This window comes from Branchiostoma belcheri, unplaced genomic scaffold, assembly GCF_001625305.1.
Source record: "Branchiostoma belcheri isolate BF01 breed outbred unplaced genomic scaffold, Haploidv18h27 scaffold113, whole genome shotgun sequence".
NCBI lineage: Eukaryota > Metazoa > Chordata > Leptocardii > Amphioxiformes > Branchiostomatidae > Branchiostoma > Branchiostoma belcheri.
Window position 1 is genome coordinate 776,965 of NW_017802525.1, and position 20,216 is coordinate 797,180.

General features: G+C 41.8%; 3 protein-coding genes and 1 long non-coding RNA gene across 19 annotated transcripts in view; 1 reads left to right on the forward strand and 3 right to left on the reverse strand.

The window, feature by feature from the left end:
• The window catches only part of LOC109462181 (puromycin-sensitive aminopeptidase-like), a 29,861-nt gene extending 25,219 nt beyond the window's left edge, over window positions 1-4,642 (forward strand). For 4 of the 6 annotated variants that reach the window (XM_019758683.1, XM_019758679.1, XM_019758680.1 and 1 more), the window contains 5 exons: window positions 345-564; window positions 1,102-1,244; window positions 1,595-1,759; window positions 2,619-2,771; window positions 3,309-4,642. In XM_019758683.1, the coding sequence (XP_019614242.1) occupies window positions 345-564; window positions 1,102-1,244; window positions 1,595-1,759; window positions 2,619-2,771; window positions 3,309-3,497 (870 nt within the window). In that variant the 3' untranslated portion in view covers window positions 3,498-4,642. The remainder of the gene's footprint in view (window positions 1-344; window positions 565-1,101; window positions 1,245-1,594; window positions 1,760-2,618; window positions 2,772-3,308) is intronic. The other 2 variants (XM_019758682.1, XM_019758681.1) reach the window with 1 other exon arrangement.
• Window positions 4,643-5,450: 808 nt separating this feature from the next.
• Window positions 5,451-10,079, reverse strand: LOC109462154. Its single transcript, XM_019758646.1, has 5 exons — window positions 9,366-10,079; window positions 8,632-8,797; window positions 7,632-7,704; window positions 6,853-7,098; window positions 5,451-6,498 (listed from the first exon to the last, which is right to left on the reverse strand). Exons 1-5 carry the CDS (start codon window positions 10,047-10,049, stop codon window positions 5,451-5,453), a joined length of 2,217 nt encoding a protein of 738 aa, XP_019614205.1. The 5' UTR covers window positions 10,050-10,079.
• Window positions 6,859-8,720, reverse strand: LOC109462192. The gene is made up of 3 exons (XR_002139751.1): window positions 8,632-8,720; window positions 7,604-7,704; window positions 6,859-7,098 (listed from the first exon to the last, which is right to left on the reverse strand). It is a non-coding gene; the product is annotated as an uncharacterized LOC109462192 (long non-coding RNA).
• A 5,694-nt stretch (window positions 10,080-15,773) lies between the features above and the next one.
• LOC109462183 (spermatogenesis-associated serine-rich protein 2-like) overlaps window positions 15,774-20,216 on the reverse strand; it is a 55,419-nt gene continuing 50,976 nt past the window's right edge. For 10 of the 11 annotated variants that reach the window (XM_019758693.1, XM_019758690.1, XM_019758684.1 and 7 more), the window contains one exon: window positions 15,774-18,503. In XM_019758693.1, the coding sequence (XP_019614252.1) occupies window positions 18,114-18,503 (390 nt within the window). In that variant the 3' untranslated portion in view covers window positions 15,774-18,113. The remainder of the gene's footprint in view (window positions 18,504-20,216) is intronic. The other variant, XM_019758685.1, reaches the window with a different exon arrangement.

Here is a 20,216-nt window from a genome sequence, read left to right on the forward strand (position 1 = left end):
GGTTGGTTGGGTCTGTGTCAAATTTGGTGTGGCCAGCACATGTTTATCATCTGTCATAACAATGTCTGCCTCTGCTGATTCCAGTCTGAAATGTTATCATGATGAAAGTTCATCTGTGCTGGTATTACAAGTGTAAGTTTTTGTACCAATACAAGAGATTGTTCTCTCCTAGAGCTTTCAACCATCTGGTCTTCCTCAAAGAAGCTACAAGTCCTACTGGGTCAGTCTATTGGAGAAGATCAGAGTGACTCTAGAGGTCAAAAGCTCTAGGTGAAAACAATCCTTTCTGTTGGAACAAATTTTTTAGCTTTAAATCTAAAATGTTTGTTTTATTGTTACTTCAGGCTAAATCTGGTGTAGCGAGCACAGTGGACATCCTGCGCGTGATGGAGGCGTTTGTGAATGAGTCTAACTACACGGTCTGGTCTGACCTGGCCGCCAACATCGCCAGCCTTTCCACACTCCTCAGCGGCACAGACTGCTACCCAAACTTCAAACTCTTCGTACAGGACCTGTTCAAGGTGGTGGGGGAGAAACTGGGATGGGACCCCAAGGATGGGGAGGGTACGTGACTGCTTTAACTCTTTCAGTTACTTCATCTTTCATCTACACATTCAGCTTACTTATAATCAAGACAGAGGCTATAAATTATTGTTGAGTACCAGTTGATGTTAACCATTGAATGCCTGGACTTACCCTCAGTAGTCTTAGTCTTAGTCTTAGTCTTAGTCTTAGTCTTAGTCTTAGTCTTAGTCTTAGTCCTAGTCTTAGTCTTAGTCTTAGTCTTAGTCTTAGTCTTAGTCTTAGAATTTGAGGTGTGATACTCAGGACTGAGGCAACTTCATCCTATCACTACCAGATTCAGGAACTAGATTAGGTTTTCTAATGGATAAAGGAAACATTTTGAAGAGGAAGTATGAGACAGTGTCTCATATGGGGATGATAATAGAGAAAAACAGAGTAGGAAGTATTCCTCACAACTTGCTTTTTTTTTATTTTTATCTACTAGTAGCTTGATGTAATTGTCTATCATGTTTTACCGAAGATGTTTGTAAATTTCAAGGTCACCCAATGATTTATCTCCGCCCCCCTCCCCCCCAGGTCACCTTGACGCCATGCTGCGGAGCATTGTTCTGTCCCACCTGGGGAAGTACGGTCACCAGGCAACCATCACCGAGGCAACCAAACGGCTGGAGGAGCACATCTCAGGCACCCGCACTCTGCATGCAGATCTCAGGGGGCCGGTAGGGGGAGCTTTTTTTCAGATTTTGATGTTCATCGTCAGCCTAGTTTCCCTCTTTAATTTGCCCCTGCTTTCTCCCTCTTTTTTACAATAATTTAAAGACTTCTGAGGACCAATGCAATCAATATTATGTCCCCTAAATTTTGCTGTAACTAGTTCTATCTGTCAATCACAACATAAAATGTAGTGCTTTCAGTCGTAAATTTTCAATTGTAACTTTTAAAACTCACTGATTCACTGACTTAATCTATAGGGTTTTAAAGTTCAGAAAATGGCAAGTGTTATTTTACTTAACCTTACAATATTCAGCACCATTGAGTGTTGCCATGACAACTGCCGTTGTCCAATCAGGTGTATGCGACGGTGCTTCGCCATGGCGACGAGCAGACGTACGAGCAGCTGCTGGACCTGCTGCGGAAGGCGGACCTACATGAGGAGAAGGTCCGCATCCTCCGGTCGCTCGGCTCGGTCAGCCAACCACAGCTCATACAGAGAGTGCTCGACTTCGCCTTGTCGGTAGGTGCTGGGGTTGACCAATCAGGATGCTTGTTGTGTACCCATTTCAGCCAATAAGAGGGACATGTACAGTAAAGAGCTGTTTCCACCTTTAGCTTTTGCTATGCTTCATGTTGTTTTTTTGCCCAACTATTGTATCAGGCATCTTCAGTGAGTACATTGATTATTTTCTTCCTTGTTAAAACCAGTGGGAAAGTGGGACCTGTTCATGTCTGTTGCATCATTTACAACAGATTGGGCACATTCTTGGAAATTTCTATGTTCATGTCATAGCCTTGCTCAGAATCTTATGAGAAATTGTATTCTGAATGTGCCTTAGCAAGCTTTGTGTCCATTATTTCCACTACACCCTTGCCTGAGATACATCGGCAGAACGTACTGCACCTGCACGAAGCCCATAATGTACATAGCACTTAAGCAGAACATCGCATGTAAGGTTGTACTCGTGTATGTAAGGTTAACATCCCATCTGTAGTTTCCAATATTGTGTCAGAAAAGATATCATCTGCAACAGGCAAAATTCTGATGCAACATTGACCATGAAGAATCAGTGCCTGATAGTGATACCATGTACACTACCATGTAACACGACCATGATTTACTGTATTGTTTAACTGTGTTTAACTGCTCAGTTTGTGAGAGTGTCGTAGCTGTTATGTATAAGCGAGTTGGACATGGTTCTACATCTTTATCTGTGCATAATATTTTAAATACGTAATTTTATAGTAACTTTAAATGTTTTTCTGGTGATTTTACAATTGTAAATGATGACGCACTTCATGTGCATGTGAATTGTCACGTACATGCAAAGTCATTATCAATAAAACTGAATCTGAATCTGAATGTACTGTTGTTTCAGAGTGAGGTGCGCTCCCAGGACACCGTGTTCGTGATCGGAGGCGCGACCTCCAGCCTGAAAGGTCGCGAGCTGGCCTGGAAGTTTGTACAGGACCGCTGGGACGAGCTGCACACGCGCTACCAGGGAGGCTTCCTATTGGCCAGGCTGGTACAGGTAAGGGCTTCTCATTGGTTGGTTGGTTCAGTAGAGGCTTCCTATTGGCCAAGCCACATCATTGGTTGGTTCAGTGGAGGTTTCTTATTGGCCAGGCTGGTCCAGGTATATAAAGGGCACCAAGGCTGCCAAAGCTTCACAACTCAAGAACTCAGTACATACATACAGTGCCGATTCATAAATTCCACGAAAAGCCAGCATGTGCTTGTCGTAAAAGTCGCTATGTACTACTGTAACCGCAAATTCACAATACCAGCTTTGTATTCCATATTTTTGGCCAGAATTTTATTCTATTTGCCCACACGCACGAGTTTAGAGGTCTTCAGAGGATGTCATCCATAAAATTAAGTGTGGCCTTAGCAATTGTCATTAACCATTGGCCATGGCCCTTTGTGTCTTCAGTTTTGTTTCAGACTGTTGTGATGATGTTTTTCCACTGTAAAATATTGTTGCCTTTGCGCTAACAAGTTGTCATTACTATGCCATTTCCCAGTTATGAGTTTGACTAACCCGTTTCCATGGCGATGTGTTCCCCAGTTCAGCACCAGTGGGTTTGTGGAGGAGTCCCGTGCGCGGGAGGTTGAGGAGTTCTTCAGGCAGCACCCCGCGCCGGCGGCCGAGCGAACCGTCCAGCAGTCCTGCGAGAACATCCGGCTCAACGCCGCCTGGCTGGCACGCGACGCCGGAAACATCAGCAACTACCTGAAGACCAGGGCTAGTCTGTAGGCAGCTGGGTTCACTAGTCTCCACCTAGTGTTAGGGTGGTAAAATTTGGCAGGAACAGGGACTGACTGGCAAGGGGAGCGGGTTTACAATTAGGGTTTCATTTTGCCACCAATATCAGCAACTACCTGAAGACCAGGGCAAGTCTGTAGGGAGTTCATTAGCCTACACCAGGCCTTTCTAAGGGGGTAACTGTAGCCTCCACCAGGCATTTCTGTGGGGGTTAGGATGGTAGAATTTGGCAAAAATAGGGTCTGACTGGCTAGGGGAGTAGATTTCTTATCAAACTCCCCTATCCAATTATTTTCCCTATTTGGCTATACGTCTAGTATTCTACTGTTTTGCTGGCAGCCCATTTTGGCAATGTCTGAGACCAGTTATAAAGAGGAAGAGGTTTACATATTGTACTTGTTCTGGATCTTGTTTGCTAAGGAAGCGAGCTTGAAATTTAGAGCACTGCAATCCCACCTAAGTCATACTATACCTTAAAAAGGAATAACTCTTTCCCCTTCTCTAAAATGTACTTCTAGTAGCAGCTACTTGACCATTTGGTATCAGTGAGATACTAAGAGCTCCCAACACAGCTTATTCTAATTCTAGAATGATCATGTTTGTACCTTAAAAAAGAGTCGGTATTCAACCAGTTATAAAGGAGACAACACCATTTTCTCCATTGAATTTGATGTGGAACTATTGTCATACAAATTGTGACTGAGGTTACCTTCAAAACTACTTTCATGTTCACAAAGTTTCGTGTAAACTTTTCAGCTTAGTTATAAGGCATGCAATACCGGTATGCTTCATTTATTTGCAGAGTGTATTTCTAGCTGACAGACTACTCATGGACCAAATGTGAGTTGAACTTCCTAGCATGAACCAAGAGCAGAGAGGGAAAGGTGATTAATAGAATGAAGAAAAAACACTTGTACCGTACGGTTCATGTTTTACATAGATGTGTCTGATCAGAGAGCTCAGATGTGTAGTGCAAGTTTCTGGTTGTGTATTTTCACTGTTACAGTAGTAGTGGGCAGGATGGGCAAATATATGACTGTCCTTGTGTTTAAAAAGCTGTTCCAAAGAGTCTTTGTGGAGATGGAATATTACGGCAAAGTTTGCAATGATCAAAAATAAATGGTGGAAAAAGATGACCTCCCATTTGTTCCTACAATTTATTTTACATTTTTTTCAGATGTTCAGTTTCTCTCAGTTCTACTTTTTTTCTTCACATTTGTTCTAAAAATCTTAGGACAATACATGTCAGAATTAATCTTACATTGTACATACATACACAGTTAATTTAAAAGGGTTGAATGTTCAATTCAATTTTACATTCAATGTTACAAAAGGGTGGTTACTGCAACATCTTTCAGGCCTAAAATGCAAGGAACAAAAGTCTTCACCAGGCATGAACAAGTCAACATTTCTTTGTGTTACTGTACAGTTGTGATATGCACTACCATGACCCACCCTAACAAACCCTGTCAGGCTAACAATAGAGAAACCAACACTAGAATACTAAATGGGTAGTTAGTTTGAGCAGTTTAATAATGGTATCTCCCTCCTTTATCATGTAATGCTGCCTGGACATGACAGCTTTTTTGGCCTACTTCATTTAGACAGTAACTATGATATCACTGTGGCCAAGGACATTCTGTATAATGTCCTTGCTGTGGCTGACATTCGGTTATGAAATAATTTAGATGCTATCTTAAAGTGGGTTTCTGCCATAAAAGATGGCCATACGGGATATACAAATCGTTTTAAAGGTTTAGTCAGTTTATTTGCTGCAAATTGTACCTATTTCAAACATACAAATCATTCAAACTCACAACATATAGCACTATTAACGCTACATTTTACATGTTGAAGAGCAATGACCACATTTCTTCATTCTGGCTTTTAATACAATTTGGTATTCTGGGTGTTTCATTCTTAACAGTACACACTGTTGTACTTTTAGAGCTTAAATGTGACTTTTTTCTTCTTCCTAACTTGCTTGTTATTTTCCTGATACTTTTGGAGACTCCCAAACAAAACCTCCTTCATTTTGTCCTGTCCTTTAATGTCTTTGGGTTGAAGCCAGTCCTCAACCCTGGACAACAGGTTCTCTCTGGTCTCTTCTGAAGAAACCTGAATAAGAAAGTCGTCCATTTTAGCCATCAGGACCGAAATCTTCTTTTTGTCTTTCTCCAGACAGCGAGTCTTCAGGATTGAGACAGGAGTGGGTTGTTCAGTAGGACTTTTGGGAATTGTAGAGTTACAATTATTGTTTGTATCAGACTTAGAAGCATCCACACATCTGCGGAAGTACTTTACAAGTTTCCAGTGGTTCCCGCGATACGCCAGATCCAAGGGGGAGAGACCTCGCGTAGTTGTGGCCTGGATGTCTGCTCCAGCCTGCACCAAAACTCGTGCTGACTTCAGGAGACCGTTCTCTGCAGCTAGATGAAGTGGAGTATAGCCACGTGTAACTACATGTAGAGATGCACCTCGCTTGAGTAACATCTTTGCGATCGCTGCTATCTGGTCATCGTAGGTCTGTACTCCATACTGAAACATACAGTGCAACGGAGTCCTGCCATCCTTAGTAACAGCATTGACGTTGGTGAATCGGCTGTATTCAGGTTGTAGAAGAGCCTTGCAGACAGTTTTATCCACTTTTTCAGCGGCCACATGTAGAGGAGTGATACCATGTCTATCAGTTAAGTCAGCCTTCGCTCCTGCTTTTAAGAGCATGTTGACAATTTCTTCCCTTGTTTTTTCACTGTCGCTGTTGTTCTTGTCAGTAGTTTTGGGTACTTCCAAACGTGCAGCAAAGTGTAGCGGTGCCCTGTGTTGTATGTTTGTAGCGTTGGGATCGGCGTGGCACGACAGGAGCAGTGTTCTCACGAGCTGGAGGTTTCTCTGCACTGTGGCGTACGTGAGCGGGGTGTGGGAGTGTTTCTCTGCATCCCACACGGAGCACTGCCAGTCTGCTCCTCGCAAAGCTGGGACATAACCACACCTGTAACAGTATAGAAGTGTCATTAAAAACTCTAAAAAGTTATCTCATAGGATATCCTAACCCTCTGTAATATCCCACAACATCTCATATGTACTGCTGTTAACTTTTATCAATAAATTATTGATCATTCATATTGTAGCATTGTTACTTTTGATATATTATATGTAACTTTATTTTACCACTCTTTATCGAATGTTGCCAAAGAACACAATCATTATGTTAAATTAGTATATAGATGGGGGATTAAAAATTAGGATAAGCTGTCTTAGGTTTCCTCCCTCTGCCGGCACAATTTTATAACTTATGTTACGGTCTTTACTTGCTTTTGCTATGCAAGTAAACCAACAAACACACCTGTCCACATCGGCACCTGCTGCAACCAGCACCTCCACAGTCTCCACATCAGCTGTCCTACATGCCCACAGTAGGAAGGTTGGATTGTGCAGTTCCTCCCTCCCACAGTCCTCTGTCTCTCCCTGGTGCAGCGGAAACGGTTTGTTCAAGTCGACCAGCCGAGACCGGGCCAGTCTCCGCACTGATGGTAAGTTCCCCTGGCGGATGGAGTCCCAGAGCTGCTCAGAGGAGGTGGCACCCAGCCAACTGGCAAAGGTTTGGGTTTGAAGGGAGTTAGGCATAAATGTTCTCTTCACTAATAAGTCTAAGGGCATTTTCAACTTACAGTAGCATTAATTGTTGGTGTTATGTCCCAGTTGGCAATACATAGCCCTCATAGTGAGAGGTATGCGCATGCCAACAGAGTCTTTTTTCAGAGACCTAAAAAGTGTTTTGATTTCTGCATAAAAGAGCTTTAAAGGGCCACAGTTACAATGCTCCTGTTAGTGTAGTGTTGGGGCTGCTTGGTTTGTAAATAGTGGAGACAAAGCTGAATGGTGTGTTTCTCTGTGGTGATTGCTGTGCATAATGCCATTTGTTGTTCTGTTCCAGTTGTACCCAACTCACATGAAAAAGGCATCTTGAGACTGGAATATTAACGTTAGTAATCTACATCAACAAAGATACTGTTCAGGTGCAACATTGCATTGAGTAGAGTATCAACGTATCATGGGAAAATCATATGTTCAACATAAAACAAACAAATACTCACCATGGCTTCCCGGCACAGAACTTCAAACCTGGCCAGCGGGGATGTCGAGTTACTTGTGATCAGCCTTGACCTGCCAACGGCTATGCGGACTTGTTCAAGAGCTGAAACAACATAATGTAGCAAAGACTTCATCAGAATGCCACACAAGAGCTTCAAAATGAGATTCAATTCAATGTGAATTTCTTAAGTGAATACTTTTCGGTATGTACTTGTCGTCCACTAATACGTTTGGGCACTGAAAGTCAGGTAAACAAATTACATCTACGTCCAAGGTTGCACTTGAACAAGAGCAACACATGGCAGATTTAGTGAGAAGTGCAGGCTAGGTGGCAAGGTGGTTTGGGTTGTTGACTCAGAATCCGAAGAAGACAGATGCTATGTACAGTATTTACAGGTTCACTGTACCGGGGAAATTCCCCTTTTTTTCACCAACACAAATCAATGAACAATGGACCACAGCCTAACGTCCCGTCCTGCGACCCTTTCCAGTAGTAGCGCGCATGTCCGGTACCGGTGAGCGACAACAGCCGGGATTCGAGCTCCTAACCTCTTGGTCCAGAGGCAGGGTTGCCAACCGATAGACTCTGCGTCGCTATACGTGAAACAGACTTCACTGTAAAGAGACGCTTTTTACACTACCAAGTCCTTTATTCAGCCGACGTTTCGGTGACCGTCTGTCACCTTCCTCAGGGCAATTCTCACTGGTTCACATCGCATTGCAGCACAGGTGTCGCTGCTACAGATTGCATTCCCAAATGTACAATATTTACATATCTACACATATGCGTGATTGGATTACAGGGAAATGTATCTACAATGCGTTCCCAAACGTGCATCTGTAGCAGCGACGCCTATGCTGCAGTGCAATGTGAACCAGTCAGAATTGCCCTGAGGAAGGTGACAGACGATCACCGAAACGTCGGATCAGCTGAATAAAAGACTTGGGTGTGTAAAAAGCGTCTCTTTACTGGGTGTCTTTCCAACCTGATAAAACTATTCACGGATGGGGGACTATACACTTCATATACCATGTGCAGGGAGGTTCCGGTAGTTCAGGTATCCCTCTGCCTCCTGACACTGTCCCATGAGCCTTTCCCTCTTCTCCTGTACCCACTGTACATAGGCGGCCAGGGTGCAAGGCTCTTCTAGGTCAAACGTCAGATTTCCCGCCGCCACTGGTGGGTCCTCCTCCTCCTAAGAGTTGTACACATATCATTGATGCAACAGCCCACACAATGCAAAAATAGGTAAATACGTAAAAGACTGTTTTGTTTTTAGAAAGAATACTGATTTGCTGTCACATGTACCCATAAGATAACTCCGCCTGATTGTAAAGCCTAAGCTAACTTTTGATTATTTCTTTTCTATATATAAGTTGTTAAGTTTTATTCTATACCTATCTATTTTACTATGCTACTTATTGTTACCTGTTTGCCATACAATGTACCCTGTGCAATTGTCGTTCAATAAATTTCTTCTATCATCGATGACGAAGTTCATCTGTGTTGATATAGTTCAATATGACGAGTGGCTAAACTTTATCTTCCAACACATAATAAAATTGTGTTTTAGTTATTCTGATCTGCACCATAATTTGATTTATTGTTAATGTAAGTGCTTATGATCATTTACTTTTTCCTTTTTGGGGAGGCCCACGTGTATATTTGTCGATTTTTTTAAATACTTTATTGTGTATTTAGTTGTATATGAGCAAATAGGCAAATCACAGTCACAGAGTCACTTGCGGCTGTGTTGTGTTCACCTCTACTGTGTCACCATCATGTCCATCATCTTGAGTCTCTGGTACAGCGGGCAACTTTTCCACAGACATTTCGTCCTGAGTCTCCGGCACAGCGGGCAACGTTTCCGCAGACGTTCTGTCCTGAGTCTCCGGTACAGCCGGTACCTTTTCCGCAGACGTTCCGTCCTGAGTCTCTGGCACAGCGGGCAACGTTTCCACAGACGTTCTGTCCTGAGTCTCCGGTACAGCCGGTACCTTTTCCGCAGACGTTCCGTCCTGAGTCTCTGGCACAGCGGGCAACGTTTCCGCAGACGTTCTGTCCTGAGTCTCCGGTACAGCCGGTACCTTTTCCGCAGACGTTCCGTCCTGAGTCTCCGGTACAGCGGGCAATGTTTCCGCAGACGTTCCGTCGGTTGCTTTGAGCAGAAATCGTCCGACCAGGCCACGGCCGACTTTCGAGCCAGGCGGTCGGCGAAGCCGTCCACTGTCTAGCCCTTCCAGCAACACGGCCCTCAGTAGTGCCTTGCACTGCTCTGCCTTCATGTCTGGGTGTTCAGACTGGATACTTCTCTGGATAGCGATGGCAGACGCTCCTTTTGGGTCCTTGAGACTTGCGATAACATCCTCTACACTGTTCAGTGTTATGGGGCGCTGTACGACGTCCAAAGCACGTCCATGACGCGACCTTAATACTCGGGTCGACATCTTCCACGTTCGAAAAACTTGGGTCCTGTTGGGTCCTAGAACAAAAGTCAATATTTTGAAAGCAGCGATTGGCATTACTAAAAAAATGTTGTGCTATGCAGTCATACCAATTTTTTCAAAGATTTGTGCAGAATTTCAATAAAGCAATGCAGTCTAGGCAAAACAATTTTAGTCCTCCTGGCACCCATTGATACTTCCAATATGAGCCACAAATTCACGGAAACTTGGCTGGTTTACAATTCAGACGATGAATTTTCAACTTTTGATTAAACCACTGCATGGATGAATAGAAAAATTTTTACAGTAGCAACAAATCTGCTGGTGCCAAAATGTCAGCATATTTTTTTTGGGAAACAAAAAAAAATCAAGCAGGCAAATCTGAGAACCAAGAAAGGCCAAAGTCCATTAAATTGGTGTGGTCTAAGATTCACTGTAAATTACGATTTTTCACAATACTTTCGTATTCACGATTTTCACAGTCACTTCTGTGCCACAAACTTATCATAACCGTGAACAAATAATTTGCCAACTTTCTTTTTGCTGCACCTGCCGCCTCCACATAAAGTGATTTACAGTAATTTGTGTATCACCAACTGCAGGAAATATTGCCTGCAGCAAAAATTACTTAAGGTGTAACTGCCAATTGTGAATTAAAGATCTAGGTAAGTTCCTCGATACTGTTACAAAATGTTATCGGCCAGATGTCTTAACTTACAACATACCATACAGCAAAAAAATTGTGTCAAACAGGTACAATATTTTGGTATCAAATGTATTGAAGGTTTCTCTTCAAATTTGAATTGTCAGAAAAATGTGCTATAATCTATTTCTATCTTCGAAGAATTTGACCTGTCTTTGAAATTAGACAAACTGAGCAAAAACTCATGATATGGCACATTCCATCGTCAATAAAAAAAGCACTGTTACAGTAGAAAACTTTTCTTCACTGATCTGTCAGACTGTAGAATCTGACACAAGATAAATCATACCTGTTATATTTGGGGAGCATTAAGTTTATACATATAACGTTAGCAGTGTTAATTTCTACATGTATCAATGACATTCAGGCAAAGCTGATATGTTAGTCAAAGAATATACAAGTTATACAACCGATATATAGTTTGTTTTGAAAGTGTTACTGTCAGGCAAGTGTCAACGCGGTTTGCATTGTCTGTTGACTGAGCATCAGTCCATCCCAGTAAAAAAACTGTTTAGTTGAAACTAAAAAGCATGGAAACATCCAAATTTCTCAAACTTTCATAATTTGGTAGGAAATTAATGCTATTTGCAAATAAAAGCAAATAAAGCTGAATATCACAATCGTCATGCTTTATTTTTTTTTTCTTTTGGAGTGTATAACTTCTACTGACTGTCTTAAATACTGAAGAAGTGGATGCTTCTTTAAATGTCTGATAGTTTTAAAAATCTATCCAGATGCTTGAGTAACAGTTTTCTGCTGAATATGCATGTTTAACCTCCATCAAATCAGATGTACTTATAGCTAAATCTGATTACGTTTTACAAAAAAAAGGATGTAGCCAACCCAAAAAAATGTTAAACTTTATATTCAATACAGACAAAACTGTCACTGATGGCACTATGTAGGTTATCTATATATAAGTAACATGTCAACCTTTCAAATGTATGTTTGGGAATACAAACTTACCTGTTCAATGTCTTGGTCTTCTGTGCTGTGTCTCAAATCTTCTGTGTCTTCAAGTCAACTGGTTTGCTAAGTCCTCATTTGGTCTGCATTGGACAGGCACAGGAGTCGCCAGTCATCACAGGTTTCTCCCAGTCAGCACAGGAATGTCAGGACACATCTACATTTAATAAGGAAAGAATAATTCGTAGGATGCAAAATTTGACCACTCAACACTGAATGACCATTAAATAATAGATAAAAAAACTTGAACAATTGAACTATCCCTTTGCTTATCAATAAATCTGATGTAAAAAACTGAAAAATGCTGTAACATTGATTTAGAAAATCCACCTGCTTTTGTGGTATTTCTTTAAAGTCACTGTAATTCTGACATATTAGCAACAGAAAGAAGTTACCAAGTACTACTAGAATATACAGACATAACAAGTTATACACTTTCCTCAAATGCACCAAAGAAATGTAATTTGCAAAATGCAGAATTAAGATTTTTCTCACCTGATATTCTACTTGGGTCTTCAAATCGCCTGGTCTGGTCTGGTCTGGTCCAATCCAGTCTTGTCAGGTTCAGACAGGAATCATCACTACTGCATCAGTTGGCAGCCACCTAATTATGTAGAGAGACCAAGTTACACACTTGTCTCAAATAATCAATCGAGATTCAAAGAGCTTGTCCTTGTATAATTGCAGTATGATTTATTCAGAGTATTCTATATTTGTTTGGGGAGGGAGATGTTGTGAAAAATTACATTTGCTCCGAAGCAAATGTTGGCCTTTCTAGTGTTAAAATTGAAACCACACAGCATTTCTTTTTGACACATACGTGCATAGCCATACACAAATATGTTATGTATCAAAAATTACCTGCACTGTAATTTCACAAAAGTCCATATTTTATCACACATTATTTCTAACACTGGTTTAACGCTATATAACATTACATGTATGCTACGTTTTTGGTACTCTTCAAGCAGAGGTTTGTGTTTTATTCCATTGCACAAGTGAAACCCCGATAAAAAAAGCCTAAAAACAAGCCAAAAATAACCCCAAACATCTGCTTGGAGAGTACGTTTTTGGCGGGAACATTGAGGGGAATTAATTATGCACAGGTGCGGCGCATTCCAATATATTCACCACCACGCCATCGGAAATTTCAAACAAAACAGACATTTTTTTCGTCTTTTCAGTGCCAAAATTACCCCTTAGCTTCTCTAAATGCCACTCAATACGGTAGAAATATACTTAGTGTTTTCCAAGGATATGATACTGAAGAAAACTACTTCAATACAAAATGGCCAAGTGCAAAAATTGTTTAGGAGGCAAGCACGAGGTCCGTTCTACGAAACACACGAGCTTGGCCCGTAAATTTGCACGGAAAATAACGGTTAACATAACAGAATATAACGTGACCTGTTGCTACGGGATTGTTGGAAGTACAAACATGTGCATTCAAGGAGTCTGTTGTTTTACCTTGCATGCAAGGACGAGTTTTCTCAGCACCACGCCGTCCTTCCCGCCATGGCAGTCGCATGTCCAAACTTCGCCCTGCCAGGAAATGCGAATTTCCTCCCTAAAACATCCAAAATACGGCACAGATCCATCCTGGAAACGTTCCCACGCTTAACTATACACTCTAGACGGAAAATTAGCGAACAAAAAGCGGAAAATTTACCCAAAAAAACGGAGAGAATTCTCACACAACACGCCGCACGACAGACTGTGTCACACTGCTGTCTGCACCTGGCCAGACGGACCGTACCATGTGGGCTAATTACATAGGGGTGCGCAACTGCTTGATCATTTATTTAATTGTTTAATTAATTGACCGGGAAGAGAATCCATCCGGAATAATTATGCTTGCTCTCACCATCTCGAACTATTTGAACCCCAGCGATCAGTTCAGAATAACGTCTGCCACAACAAGTGTTGATCCCCAAACTACTATATCCACTGGCTTGATTATTGAAATGTCTTCTCATTTTCTTATAGAACAAAGATCACGCTCTAAAACCATACTTCTACATGAAGATTGTCTCCGAGTGAGGAGAAAACTGTTACTATCCCACAGCCCCAAGCAGAAGTGATGTTAAAGGAACGCAATAGTTGTTTTTTCACCGCTAATAGACACTAACACTGCGCCCCCATAGTGTAGACATGGTACTCTCCTTGGTGCTGAACTCACCATCAGTTCCATGCAATGCAGTACTCTCCAAGCAGAGGTTTAGGTTAGGGGTTATTTTTGGCGTGTTTTTAGGCTTTTTTTATCGGGGTTTCTCTTTTGCACTGGATTTTTTCTTCACCCAACCCAACGAGTGAAAAAAAATCCAGTGCAAAAGAGAAACCCCAATAAAAAAAGCCAAACAGCACGCCAAAAATAACCCCAAACATCTGCTTGGAGAGCAGGAATGCAGTAGTTTCGTACTGCACGGATAAAATAACTGGCTTTTTCTTCTTCCGGTTTCGTGTCAACTTCAATCTGAAACGGTGTGGGGGGGTGCTCTTGGTCTTGTAATTTGTGAGGTTTTGTTTGTTTGTTTTAGGAAGCCCGGCTCCTCTATGGGCAGGGGCGCTACTCCCTGTCCGCTACCCTACAGCTGTATGGGTGGCGGTGAGTACCCAGGACTGTTTTTTTTTATTCTTATTCAGAAACACAATGATGATTACAAATGAAAAAAACAAGGACTAAGTGACTGTGAACTCAAGTTAGGTACAACCATAATGTCCTTGGTATAACTTATCTTCGCGCAGCCACTTTTACAATGGAAAAATATATATTTTACAAGACGTTTTACAGAACTGTGTTTGGTAAGCTACAAGTTGTTGAGGGTATTTTCAAATGCAATATACTAAATAAAGAAAATGTGAAAGACAACGTTGTCGCAGTCTGGATGCTAGGCAAGACGGAGTTTATTTGGTTCTATACAGCTCAGCAGAAAACAGTTACGAAGCAAACCTCGTCTTCAACTTCGAAAGTTCCAATATTTGCGTCACAAACATGAATTTTCCCACAGTTTAGCGGCACATCCTGTAACCATACAAGTCACTACAGGTTTTCTGTCATCCTCTATAGTTTTGGGCTACCAAATACCTTCAAGCTTGCCCCCTTCCCCCCTCCAGATTCACACTGATAGCCTCACATAGTAATGTTGGCATTTTCAGTTGTCAATACAATTTGGTTACTGTATTGACCCCAATTGATGCACACTTCATGAAATCACTATCCACAACATACTAGTAGTCTGTTCAGTGTTGAACAACGATAAGTTGCGTAATTTTCTGGTGCTAAGGTTTCAGTACTTTTCTATGTGCCTTTACAGTATTTCCACCTCCACACATTTTCTCAGGTACTTTCTAGTCATTGTGAACAAAGAAATTAGCAAGAATATTCAAATACAATATTTAGATTTATAATTTGTGCACTTGTTGAGGTTAATACAGAAACTTCACAGTAGTTTTTTTGACAATCTTCTCTTTCTGAAATCCTGCATGACAACAGAGTGGCAGGAATATATTTGACCCCTACAGTTACAGGTTTGACCTTGACAATTTGCGGACATCAGACATTTGCTCGAGATGGCGGCATTGACCATAGAGATGCTTTTTAGAGGAAAGTTTTGAGAATATCTGAATCTCGAGTCAATAACGCTTGTTCAGAAGACTCCATGGCAAATTCATTATGTGACTGACTTATCCCAACAATGCTCTCTGGCACAGAAACATATAACACTAAACAGAACCACGTTTCCAAGCAAAGCAGGCATGAGGAAAGAAAAAAATGAAGCAATGACTTAACAGTTACTTCTTTGGTTTGCCATTTCCAAGATTTTCCACTTCTGGCCAAAATGTCATCAATCAAAATATCAGAAGTGAAATTTATCATTTTCTTCCCTAAATTGTAAGATTTTCTGTACAGATGCAAAACTTAATGTTTTACACAAAAGTTCTGCACATCAGCATAATGTATGGAGACTGGTAGCTGCATGTAGTTACAAAGATTTCTTCCCCTAAAAATTCATGGCCCATCTTTGCCTTTAAGACAATAAAAGGAAAAAGGCACAGCAAATGGCAGTTCTAGGGTCTTTAATTTCTTGAGGTTGCCATATATGACCTTGTTGCAGAGCTTATTTGACCTTGGAGAGAAGAAGGCTGTTACCATAGCAACAGGGAAAACATCTACTTGCTACATTCTTACAGTGGCTTGTACCTGACAAGGTAGCCAGGTAAGGCACAGAATTAGTTACAATATTTCTCTGTACATGTTTTTGTGGTTTTCTTTACAATATTGGCATTATAATACTCCTATGTACATTGAGGATATATCTGGGCACTTCATTGGCATGTTACAACAGTGGTGTAGGAATGAGACAGTTCGCAGTCATGGTGGAGAGATTTTTGTACATTTTGCAGAACACCTTGAAGGTCATGATAATCACAATAATATGTTGTAGAACACTACTTGTGGTGATGTCATCACTTGATGTGCACGCACATGACTTGTCACCAGTGATGTGGTGCACTCTTACCTACCCCATATATGGTTCTAACAATGAGCAAAACCAGGAACAGATGATTCTAAAATAGCCCTTCTGACAATGTACTTCCATACTGTTGACTTTCAGAGAAACAAAAATTGTCAGGAAAAAAACACAACAACAGATTTCCACTAATACAGAAAAACATTTGAACACTATGGGCTTACCATATGCCAGTCCAAACCTAAATTTGCACTTGGAGGTAAGGACTGACAACATGGCTCAAAAAGACTAGTTGGCAGTCTATCATGACAGTGGTGGCTATTGCAGCAGGATCAATGCCTGTAGGTTATGTTCACAAGGGACATAAAGTACTGGCTCTTCTCTGCACTGCAGAAGCCATCACTGGATGGCTGATCACTGATCACTGGATCAGATCAGAAGGGGCCTTTAGATACTTGTGGCGGTAGTTAACACCACGAAGTTCAATATTCTACCTGTGTTTGTCATGCAAATGCTAAAAGAAAGATCCAAACATTTTGGTTACATTTAGCAGTTAGAAAGGAGCATAAAGAGATGAAGTTTTTATCTTCTTTAGTAGTATGTACTGGCCTAAAGTTCTATGGTTTGACTTATTTTGGAATTGCACAATCAGAAGTTGTATGAACAGATCTTTTTTTCTTCTGGTGGTTGTAATGTAGCAGAAACACATTAAACATTGCCACAGCAGAAAGAGATCCTATGTAAACTGATGTTGCACAAGTTCAGACTTATGATATTGCCACAGACATGGCTACATGTTCTACAGCAGGCCTTATATTGCCACAACCACCTTTCCACATCATGCTACAGTTTCTCCACACGGTCGTGTGGCAATTTTCTTTCTTATCTTCAACGTTTGCAAATTGGTATAGTAGCTGTAACGCTACAAAAACAGTATAACGTTCTCTAAACTATTGGCTCGGAAAGAGTTGGTCCCTGGGACTGTCCCAAACAAACTAGTAGTTCTGTCCAACTTTACCGTACAGCTATATATATCATGGCATCATCCAAGATTATAAATACTTCCTTTACATTTAGGCTATGATTTACAAGAGAATACATTTCACCCCTCCACAGGGGCAGGATGGTTCCTCCCAGCATTACATTTTGGAACAGTCAACTTTAAAACGGGTGTTCTTTTTTTTTGCAGTTTACATTGTGTACATGTTGAAAATGATGACAACAGTTCATAAATGCTACATTTGTTCTAGATCTTCAGCTTTTATGTATATGCAATATTCAATTCATTTTTTTACGTGAAGAGTAAGGCACTTTTACAAGGCGCTCTGAAAGGGAGGCATTTAAAGAACATGCATGTATGGATGCAGTCAAACTTCTAGAGTGGTGAGAAACTTTAAGATATTGTCCTGGAGCTTCAAGATGTCTTGGGACTTCAAGACGGATCCTGAAGCAATTTGAGTCCTTCCATCTCTGGACTTGACAAGCTATGGGCTAGAATGATTGTAGAACAAGCAAGGACTCGATTTCTTCTAAGTGGAATTCTCACTCATGAGAAATGTACCTTAATCAAAAACAGAACAAAAAGGAACGAAAACTTTTAAAAGCTTATTGGATGAACAAGCTTTGAATTTTTGAAAGAAGAACTTTCTGCTAACAACTTCGAGTGAGAACTCTAACTCAGCATACTCTGAGCCTCCTGCCTTCGGTACTGTATAACATCTTTATTACCAACGTTTTATGGTACAAGAGGACCACTTGAAAATGGTTCAAAACAGATTGGTAGGGCAGAGCATTCTGTGTCATGTCTCTTAGCAACTGTTGCCTAGTAACTGTTGCCTAGCAACCGCAGCATTGTAGTAGTCCCTTTGGCATGACAGGCCTGTATCCGGGCGTGGTCCATGGTCGTTGCTAGGGTCAGCCTCAGCCTCACTCCCAGTCTCCGTTGGTGGTCGCTGTTCCTTCAGGCGCTGGCACCCCGTTGGGAATGGCTTTGGGCTGTTCCTTGTTGTGCGCGCCCCCCCTCTGCTTGGGCTTGCGCTGGGGGAGGGCGTCCGAGGGCACGCCGGGCCTGTTCATGTCCCTCTCAGGAACGCCGGGCCCGTTTTCCCTGGGCCCGTTCTGCACCGCGTGCTCCGCAGACCCGTTCACCCGGGGCCCGCCGCCTTTCTGCTGGTGGCGCGGCTGGTTGTGCTGGTTCCGCGGCCGGCTGGGCGACTGGTTAGAACCGGATCCCGCCTTCGCCGACTGCCTGCCATCCCCGCTGGGACCAGCAGGGGGAGCTGTTGACTGGGGCTTCTTCTCATGACCAGATGGCTGCTGGGGAGAATGGCAATTTGTAAATTGTAAATGAATGAATGAATATGGGAAAATTCAAAGTTGAAAATGAGTACAATACAGCATTGTGTACTAAAAACAGTTTCTAGCACAAGGACGAATAGTGGGGGACTAAAGATTCAGAATTAAAAGGGCTGGCCTTGAAGATTCAAAGGGCCTGACCCTTGGAAAGGCTGCTAGCAGCATGATGTAGTCAGGCTAGATTTGCTATCCACCTGACCACCACATGCTTCTATGTATTGTTCGCTTTATTTCTCCCTCCTTTTCCCACCTTTGGTCTGCTGTCCTGTGATTGGTTGGCAAAATACAAAATTGAAAGTGCTGGCCTTTAATTCTAGGGGCCTGACTGATGAAAAGGCTGCTAGCAGCATGATGTAGTCAGGCTAGATTTGCTGGAAACCTGACCACAACATGCTTCTACTTTATCTTTTTCCCTTTTCCCACCTTTGGTCCTTCTTGTTAGAACAGTTAGAATGGCGTAATTAAAGACTGATCCCTGATGTACCCTCACTTCAGTAAAAAAGACTGATGTTGTACAGTAGAATATTTGGGCAAGTCCAATTTCTAGTGTTGGAAATCACAGTTCAAACTTGCTTCATGCTTCTATGCTATAGTTTTCTGTTTTTTTCCCCACCTTTGGTCCGCTGTCGTGTGATTGGTTGGCACTGTCCTGCGAGTCGTTCCCCCTCCTGGCGTCACGGCGGTCGCGGTCCCGTCGGCGCTGGTTACGCCCGGATCTCTGCGGGGACTCCGTCCTGAACAAACACAGACAACAGGATTGGGACTTAGTACTTGTAAATGCGGTGTTCCACAAAGATTGGGACTTAATACTGACACTGAGAGAGTCTTCAAAGAAGCAGAGAATGTTGTCTGTACAATGGTCTCTGTACAATTTATATGTACAACCTAAAACAAAATGTTTACATGTAACTTGGGAGGACTAAAGAAAAAGAAAAAGCAACAATCTCTTCAGAAATGTTGTGTACCTTGAAAAACGATTCACCATAAAAATCCAAGGGTGATATAAATTCTTTAAAGGTTTCGACATTGTTATTCCTACTGACAAAGCAGAGAATATTCTCTTGTAGGTGAATTCAAAAGTACAAATTAGCTGAAATCAGGAGGTACATGTATATCCTATAGAAATAAAAGGTTTTCAATTACATGTGAACCTAGCCTGCTCTATTTAGTTACCTGTCAAATCTGTTGAAGATGTTTATCAGAGTTTCATACCAGGAAATTTGTTAAGCTGAGCCAGCAAATGTCTAACTGTAACTTACACTGTACTGTACATGTAAAATATTCATGTGAATTCTCATCTGAAATAGGAATGGGTAATGTTGGATTGAGGGAATAAAAGATGATATATATGGAGGTTCCTTACCCCTGTTCCCGGTTACCCTGCTGCCCAGAGTTTGAACTGAAGGTGTTAGAATGGAACAGACGAGATGTTAGTAAACAAACACACAGATGTGACAAATGTTAGAGACAAAAACAAGCTCTACTGTTAAAGACAAAAACACACCCAACCTAAGAACAGTCTAGAAACACCAGCCAAACCAACACTCCTGGATCATACCCACCCTTTTCCCCTGTTCCCACCTTGTCCCTGACCCTGCTGAGGTTTATTCCTGGGTGAGACAGACAGACAGTTCACAGATGTAACAGTAACACACACACTGAACTGTTAGGATG